Here is an 8,889-nt window from a genome sequence, read left to right as displayed (position 1 = left end):
ATGGCTCTTTTTTTTTTTTTTTTTTGTGTTTCCTTCGCTTTTTAATTTGTTAATTTACTTTTTATTCACTGAAGGAAAGGAATTATCAGAGAAAGAAAATATTTACCTATTGGCGAATAACAAGTCCGTGAGTTCCAAGGACCTTGCGGGAAAAGCATGACAGGCATTTTTTGCAGAGATCCGTGCCAATTGAGTTACTGGGACGGTGTCCATTCATACGGGAATTAAAGGCCAATGCATCTGGTACGTCTGGTATGGGGGCTATTATGGGGGAAGAAGGTGTGGGAAAGGCGATGTCAAGGCATAAATCGACTGACTGAGTTGCCTGACTTTACTGACTTTCTTTCGGCTGGCCGGAGCTCCTTCCCCGCTTCACCTCTCTTTGTTCTGGCACACCCTAAGGAGAGCAAAGTACCAATTGTGATGGTCGGATGCGTCGATTGCGATGGCAGTCTGTGGGGGGTGGATAAGAGGGTCTCACAGTCTCAGGACTCAGGAGGGAGTACTTTGATCACGTCATGGCCTCATGAACCCCAGTTCTGTCTGATGTGCCATGCTACTCCGTATATTGATGAACTGCGTGGTTTATCCTATCCCCTTATCTCACTGGGCGGGCCACTGGAGCATCACGAAGCCGTCCCGTGGGAGTGGTGAAGAGTCGTTGGAACCGTCGGGTAAGAAGAACGGACTATCAATCGGAAGCTGGGGATCTTCGGACCGCTGGCGCTAACCGGATCCAGAATATGTACGGTGAATCTTAATCCGTTGGTCGGCGTCCACAACTCCGAATGGTCATTGGATGCTCCCTCTCACTCTCTCCCCATCCAGCACCCCGTGATCGCAGACTGGCCCAGTAGGATGTGGCCATGCGATCCCCCGGCCTGCCACCAGAAGGCGTGAGACATGGGATAGGCCCAGTGGGCGGTGGGCTCAGCGATCCATCTCATGGCTCACTTTCTCACGCCGCCTTTCAAACGAACTTGCCCCACTGATGGCGTGGTCCCCGACCGCCGTGATCGGGGAATCAGAAGGTCATGGGTGAAGAAGGAGAGATTCTAGCGCAAGCTTTCCTCAGTCGGGAAAGACGTGATGTTGCAGAGCTTAGATACTCCGTCCGCGTGGGAGAACCCGCTCTCTTGGGGCCTCCTCTACCCCCAAGGAAAAATAAATAAATTAAAATGAAAGAGATGTGAACAACAATCTACTATTGCCGACGGCGTGCCTTGGTGGCCACGCTCGGGACCATTGAGTTGCCCGGATCTGCCCAGAAGGAACCTTCCCCCTGGGAAGAGCTAAAATCGGCTTTGGATGCTTTGGTGGCGCTAATGCAGGAACTGACGAAAGTCCGTAGGAGCAGGGACCGGGTTCAACTCAACTCGCAGCTATTTCCCAGCTTTGTTCGGAATCGTAGTTCATGGGGAGGAAAGTATGTGAGACTGTCAACCAAGTTGTCACTGGAGCTTAATTGCTGCCGTTTAAGCCATTGCCGGGGTTCAGGTTTGATTTGTGTGGGAAATAGCAAGCGCTGGCATTTGGGATGAACGACGAGGGCTTTGTGCGGATGAGAGGGGGGGGTGGCTTATCCACTTCAACCAATGGGAGGCCACGCATCTCTAGTCTTTACTCTGCTACTAAGTACTCCTCAGTCTGACTCTCACTTACTAAGAATTGTGGTCCCTCAGGGCACCCTTGGTACATACGGTGGACCAAAACTTTGATAATGATTGCCGAGCATGATTAAGGAGTATACATCCCTCCTGAGTGAGAGTAGATAAAATTATGAGTTTGCAGGTCAAAGCTGCAAGAAGAGAGTAAAAGAAAAGATGACCATCACATTAGAACTGTGAAGAGAAAAGCAGAAGAACAAAAATGGAAAACCTAAATAAATTAAATCGAAAAGAAAAATGGGGTAAATCGAGGTGACGAAATTGTTTCCACCATTTAGCAGCAGACGAACGAAAAAAGCGAACTTTTGGATTTTACTGTACAGCAGTACCACCGTGACGGGTCTGACGATAATAAGGGAAAAAAGCAACTGAGCTCACTCTGAGGTACAGCATGCGTTGCGGACCCGTCGGACCTACATATGATCCTATGGAGTACATACAGGCATAGGCATGTTCTTTTCACAGTGACGCCAGAGGAGAAGAAACAGTCACCGCCGCCACCGCACTACTTTTTTTGAAGTAAGCGCGCGCGCCTCTTAGTTACACCCTCCCCTCATTGCTTGTGGAAGGCGGCGGGACTGAGAAGATCCTGGATCTGTTTCCAGTTGGTACGATTAAGATAAGGTGTGGCATATAACAAGTAGCTAAAACTTCGTATAATCCTTTGAAACATCAATGACATCTATCTACTGTCCCCTTCCTATCCAGTTCCAAGACCACTAGCCACACAGTATTTCAGTTTGTGGTTTTTTTTAGGTGAGGACGATAGTTAGTTAGCTTCCCAAGATAGTAGTACGTACTCTAGAGTCCGCCGAGAGTGTGAGAGCCCAGGCCGCCACCCCCTAGAACCGCTCGGGCGGAAGCACCAGGAAACCCACTCCGTCGGCCAATATTTTTGGGTGGTCGATGCCTTGGGTGTTTAATACCGTACCTGGTAACGGTTTGGTTCCCCGAGACGGGTCTAGTACTGAATGGGTAGGTAGCTACTAGTTTGGGTAGTATGTTTTCTGCTGCGAGCTTTTCTCAAGTGACGAAGGGAAATAAAGTGTGAATTTGCAGAGAGGGGTTTTTGCAGGGGAAAGAGGAGAAAGCGGAAGAGATAAAACAATGAAAAAGAAAATAAAATAAAAAGAGTGACAAGCAGAAAGTGACAGTCTAGAGGAATAACCCGAAATAGCCAATCCGAGATGTGCTGTAGCCGACAAGCCAGAAGGGAGAGAGTGTGTGAGTGTTCACACGAAAGCCCGAAGCGCTGCGGGACACGGGGAGTTCGCCCAAACTGACGGTACGGAGCAAATACAGCCCTGATACCAAAGCTGTCCAGGCCAAATCCTCCTCCAGCCAGTTCCGGGCGGCGATCACCAATCAGCGCGGCCCCCTCCACACCTTCTTGCCGGGCAGGCTGCCGCCGCCAATCTCTCCCCATCCAGCGTCAGCCAATAGGCGAGCTGCCAGCACCACCCACTCCCTCCCCCCGAAATCCAGTCCCTCCAAACCCTCTCCTGCTGCTGCTGTTGCTGTTGCTGCTGCTGCTCTTTCTTTTCTCCAGTTAGTGTTAGTTTACACTTTTCTGACGGACTGACTGTCAATCCTTTCTGGGTCCTCTCGTTTTTTTGTTTTTTTTTTTTTTTTTCCCTTTTGTCCTTTTTCCTTTTCTTTCTCATTCACTCACTCACACTCCCGACACACTCTCTGCCTACTCTCTTTACAGTCTTTCTCTCACTCAATTCTCTCCTTCACCTCCTACTCTCCTTTTCCATTTTGGTCACTCCCTCTACTATTTCCCTTTTGAATTAATATTTTTATTATTCTGAATTTCCTAATTCTTATTTTATTTTTATTTTCTTGCTTTTTCCCTGTCAGCTTAGTCCAACTCATTCCTTCTTTTTCCCTTTCTGTGCTGTCCTATTCGGCCTTGTCTTCATCGAACTTATACCTTCCTTGATCCTGCTCTTCGTTCCCCTCCTCTCTCTCTTTTTAATTACTCTCTATATCTCTCTCTCTCTGGATTCAACCTCTCATACTCTCTCATTACTACATCGGATTTCCTTTATAACTCCACTTGGCTGCAAGCATATACACCCCAGACAGCTTGCCCGCCTACTTCAGTCCCGTCATTCCCTACTACCCGCCGCCGCCCTCCCTTTCCTCTCCCTCCTGCTTCAAAGTCCTTATCTTCCCGCCTTCCCCTCCTCCTGGCTTGTTTGAGTCCAGCTATATTTTCTCTGTGATTCAATCGTTCAATGGTATAGAGTTGCCTCGTCACAGCTGCGGCTTGTTGGCAGCAACTGGTCCTGTACCTTGAATACCTTCATACTCGCCTCACCTCAACACCTCCGACAATTCCTACCCTCTTCCTCCTATCTCTATATATACTCTGATTCTCCGATTCGCACAACATGAATTATCTCCACCACCCCTACGCATTTACCGGCCATGCCGCCGTCCCCATGGAGCAGCCGGTTGCCTTCGACCCAACGATGGCCCACCCCTCCATGATGCATCCAATGGATGGCTACCTCTACCCTCACCCGCCCTTTGACATGGTCGACTTCTACCACCAACCAATCATGGACTACGAAGAATATGCAGAGAACCTCTCTCGCCCAAGGTTGACGAAGGAACAAGTTGAGACCTTGGAGGCCCAATTTCAGGCGCACCCCAAACCCAGCAGCAACGTCAAGCGTCAATTGGCGGCTCAAACCAATCTGAGCCTGCCACGAGTTGCTGTAAGTTATCCATTGGCTCTCAGAATACTCGGTACATTCACTAACCGTATATGCAGAACTGGTTCCAGAATCGCCGAGCAAAGGCTAAGCAACAAAAGAGACAAGAAGAGTTCGAGAAGATGCAAAAGGCCAAGGCCGAGGCCGAAGAAGCCGCTCGCGGCAAGTCGGAGTCCACGGAGAGCTCAGACTCGAAGGAGGACACCAAAGACTCGAAGGATGAAACCGATAAAGATACCCCCAAACAATCAGTGGAGAACACTGCCGAGCGCACGAAAACGCCGGCTGCTTCGTCCTCGCGGCCTAAGCACCAGAAGACCCGAAGCGAGTCGGCACGGGAGGCTACCTTTGCTTCCCTGCAACGGGCATTGAATGCTGCTGTTGCTGCCCGTGACCGGTATGGCCAGGACGGCGAGAACAGCCAATCCCCCAGCATGGATGGGTCAGTGTCGCCGACCACAACCTTCTCCAACAACCGCTGCGGCAGCCACGATAGCAGCAGACATGGGCAGGGTGACCTCAGCTCTTCTTTCTCACAGAACGCCATCTCGTGGACGTCGCAAAGTTCTCAGGGTGCTCTTGGGTATGTGACGTCGGGAGAGTCGCTGACGATGCCCGGCATGGACGGCACTCAACATGACGCCGGCCATGACTCGATGCAAAACGTACAGTTCCACCCCTCCCAGAATGAAGACTGGTCTCACCAGCTTCAGACATCAAAGTCCCTTTCTGGCTACCGTTCGGCTAGCGATGCTGAGGTTTCCTACAACGGTGTGCAATACCCTATGCAACATGATCTGTCGGTGCCCAGGCGAGGCTCTTCTGACGAGCTGGCCGACACATTGGAAGGGATTGGCATCAACACGCATCCCAGCTCGCAGCTTCTGAATGAAGGCGACCGGTCATCCTGGAAGGAACCCAGCAAGGAACTTGACCTTGCAGCCCGGAGAAAGCGCCCGAGGCCTGCTGCCATTGGCACCTCGAGGTCGTCCTCGATGTTGACGGGATCGTCCACCATGTCACCCTCGACGAGGCTCCCGAGCTACGGCAACAGCCATGGCGTGAGGCAATCCAAGTCTGCACAGGGTCTAAACTCCCGATATGCGGGTGTCCGGAAGGCATCTGCAGCTCAGCGTTCCCCTCTTAACCTGTCTACTTTCGCCGAGGCTGGGGCTCTGGGCTCCAAGGCTGACATGTCGTCCATGCTACAACCTGCGGTTACGACAGGGGGTTTGGCGCCACCAACACCCTTGACACCGGAAGATCTGCACCATCTGCTCCCAACCACTCCCAGCGACGGTGGCTACTGCCTGTCGGCGCAACCGACTAGCCAATTGTTCCCTACCACACAGCCGATGCAGATCAACATTGCATCACCTCCCGCGACACCGTTGGCCGTGGATGTGCTCTCTTCCTACCCGTACCAAGGTGTTGCCCCTCCGATGTCAGCCCCTGCCCATTACACGTCATTCGCCGATTACGCCTCCTGCGAGGCTCCCCTGACGGGCAGAAGCTGGACTGATGCCACGTCAATGCCGTCGCCTGAAGCATCCTTTCAGAGCCCCTGCCAACTTCCGCAGGCGGATCTGACAACGATGTCGTATGAGCAGGCGATGGAACAGGGGCCCGACCATGTACCTGTGACAGGGTCTCCCTCCCTCGTGTATCACACGAGTGACGTCGATATGCCGACGTCGGCTGCATTCTGTGGAGATTCGAAGCAAACGGAGTTCCACATCTACGAGTTCCCGGAGCAGCAGGAAGCTCACCGATTTGTTGCACAGCAGCTTCCGTCGCAGAAGCCCAAGGCCTATACGTTCAACAATCAAACGCCGAACGACTTTTGAGCGCCACACGGCACCATCCAACCCATCTACTTTGTGCACGTACCATTCCTTTCGCCAGTCAAAATTTCTCGGTGGCCTGTAATATAATACCTTTCTCGATGCCCGGCTTCTCGACCGTGGTCTAACCAGAGTGGATCTCTGCTCTTCTTGGCATTCAGTGTTGCTTCTTGTTGGGACTCCCATATATATCCCAGGGCTTGTGTTGTTCTTATGCATTCGTGTTGGTGTCTCTCTTTTGGCGTCTACCCCGGTCTGCGATCTGGTTCTTCAGGGTTGGGGATTGAACATGTTTGAATATTATTCTGGATATATAGCATGTGGGCTTTGGGAAGCGGCTGCTTTTTCTTTCATTCTTGGACTTACTGGAGGCCTGTTTGGGTCACGTATCTACTGCCATACCACCACTACTACATACTGTAATACAACTAATAAGGACGGGCGATGACTGCAAAGCATTGCCGTCTGGCTTCATTGGAATTTTTTTACCTTTCTACCTTTCTACCTTTCTTGACTCAATTAATTCATAGATGTCTTGGCTTGCTTCCAAGCCGGTTAGCTGTCCGACCACCCAGCACGTGCGGCACTGGTAGGTGTTTAGCCGTCTGCCAACCATGCCATGTCCATCGGCAACAATCATGCAGACATGTCGGCACTCCACCTTGTGCTATATAACAGCCTTCAGCCAGATATTTTGCTACCCACACCTGAAATCACATTGTAGTCCTCCACAGTGACTAATTACTCTTCTCACAATGAAACTAGTCTCCAGCATAGCACCACTCGCCATAGCTCTCACAGCCACGGCGCAAGCCTCCTACATCAACTACACCACCGTGACCGGCTACTTCCTCCAAGATGAGGCCTCCACCGACGCATCCACATTCGACTATGTACCGCCCCATTCCCCTTCCATTAATCCTCACTCTTTTTTAAAACCCACCGTTATTCTAATAATATGTCCAGACAACCACCAACTTCGGCCTCATCAACCGCACCTACTCCTCCGACAACCCTCACAATGACAACTTACTAACCCAATGGGAACGCTTCCACCACCACATCACCACCCTAAACCACCTCTCCCCATCAACCATCTCCTACAAAGTCCTCTTCCTCGGCCGCCACGGCGAAGGATACCATAACGCCGCAGAATCCTACTACGGCACGCCCGCTTGGAATGTATGTATACCATACCCTCATCCCCTCATCCCTTCATCATCCTTCCCCGCACCCACCCACTAAACCCAACTACAGTGCTACTACTCCCTCCTAACCGGCAACTCCACAACAACCTGGTCCGACGCAGACCTCACCCCAACCGGAATCCAACAAGCGCAAATCGCCCACTCCTTCTGGTCACACCAGATAGCGTCACAGAGGATCCACACACCCGATACCTACTTCGTCAGCCCGCTCCTCCGCGCCCTACACACAGCAAATATCACCTTCTCTGACCTGGCCCTACAATCACCATTCATCCCCACGATAAAGGAATTCTTCCGCGAGAGTGTAACCCTGCATACGTGCGATCATCGACACAACGCCACATACATCCATTCACTCTTTCCCGAGTGGACGTTCGAGAAGGGTTTCAGTGAGGAGGATGGGATGTGGGATGGAGTGAGGGCGGAGAGCAATGGGGCGCAGGACGTGAGGAGTAAGGTTGCGCTTGATGAGGTGTTTGCAGGGGATGAGGTGGGAATGTTTGTGAGTGTGACGAGTCATTCGGGGGAGATTGCGAGTTTGTTGAGGGTGATGGGGCATAGGGAGTTTGGGCTTAGGACGGGGGCTGTTTTGCCGGTTTTGGTGAGGGGGGAGATTGTGGGGGATGCGTTGGAGCCGACGGTTACGGGGACGAAGTGGGAGACGAGTGCGCATTGTACGGCGCCGCCGGTTACGTCTGTTAGTTCGGGGTGTGTGTGTGCTTCTTCGGCGGTGCCGGTGACGACGCCGTTGGTTACTCTTGCTGGTTAGTATTACTGGTAAGAGTGAGGGTGGTATAGGGAGGGGGTGGTAGTTGGTATATTGGATACTGTATATAGCCAGTCACTCATTGCTAGGATTGGAATGGTCCGTATCTTACGGACCTCAGGTGCATATAGCATAGCCATAGCTGATAATGATAAAGTAGTAGTGCAACCTACAGCTCCTACAGCCATCTACAAGGGACAAGGTGGTTGTCGAGGGTTTGTCAAATTATAGCCCCCTAGTGTGCAACCGTGTTGGATCTGCATAAGCATAAAGACAGCATCGAGAGTATCACGATAGCAGCAACTGGACAGGAGGGGTGTGGTTCCATGTGTAAGTACTGAAGAAAATGTAAAGCCAGGAGTAATAGTGATGGGTACCCAAAATGTAACAGCAGTGGGGTGTCGCAGAAAGTGGGGAAGTGCAGATAGAAAGATTCCCGATGCTAAGAAAGTAAAAGACACGGAAGAATGATAACTGTAACATGGACTGTGGTAATACGCCGACCAACAGAACGAAACATTCACCGCCATACCATCTGACCGTCCCTCTATCATGGACATATGAAAAATGCACAACACTCATAACTGCACATCGAACAACATTCTTCAGGCCTCCCGACAAAACAACAAGTCAAGGGCGAATAAATCAACAAGACACATAACTGACCGGGTATAACAG

The 8,889-nt window shown here is 51.2% G+C and overlaps 3 protein-coding genes across 3 annotated transcripts; all 3 read left to right on the top strand.

The window, feature by feature from the left end:
* BO83DRAFT_178727 (uncharacterized protein) lies at positions 1–872 on the top strand. The gene is made up of 2 exons (XM_025526457.1): positions 1–674; positions 741–872. Exon 1 carries the CDS (start codon positions 235–237, stop codon positions 652–654), a length of 420 nt encoding a protein of 139 aa, XP_025391919.1. The 5' UTR covers positions 1–234; the 3' UTR covers positions 655–674; positions 741–872.
* A 2,893-nt stretch (positions 873–3,765) lies between these two features.
* Positions 3,766–6,383, top strand: BO83DRAFT_178683 (homeobox domain-containing protein). The gene is made up of 2 exons (XM_025526456.1): positions 3,766–4,396; positions 4,453–6,383. Exons 1-2 carry the CDS (start codon positions 4,067–4,069, stop codon positions 6,238–6,240), a joined length of 2,118 nt encoding a protein of 705 aa, XP_025391918.1. The 5' UTR covers positions 3,766–4,066; the 3' UTR covers positions 6,241–6,383.
* Positions 6,384–6,885: 502 nt separating this feature from the next.
* BO83DRAFT_414703 (phosphoglycerate mutase family protein) lies at positions 6,886–8,476 on the top strand (the record flags this gene model as incomplete). The annotated part of the gene is made up of 5 exons (XM_025534585.1): positions 6,886–7,130; positions 7,204–7,419; positions 7,495–8,153; positions 8,283–8,310; positions 8,396–8,476. Exons 1-5 carry the CDS (start codon positions 6,993–6,995, stop codon positions 8,474–8,476), a joined length of 1,122 nt encoding a protein of 373 aa, XP_025391917.1. The 5' UTR covers positions 6,886–6,992.
* Between the last annotated feature and the right edge of the window lie 413 nt (positions 8,477–8,889).

The sequence above is a fragment of the Aspergillus eucalypticola genome, assembly GCF_003184535.1.
Source record: "Aspergillus eucalypticola CBS 122712 chromosome Unknown BO83scaffold_4, whole genome shotgun sequence".
Taxonomy (NCBI): Eukaryota; Fungi; Ascomycota; class Eurotiomycetes; order Eurotiales; family Aspergillaceae; genus Aspergillus; species Aspergillus eucalypticola.
This window is presented reverse-complemented; position numbering and strand designations above follow the sequence as displayed.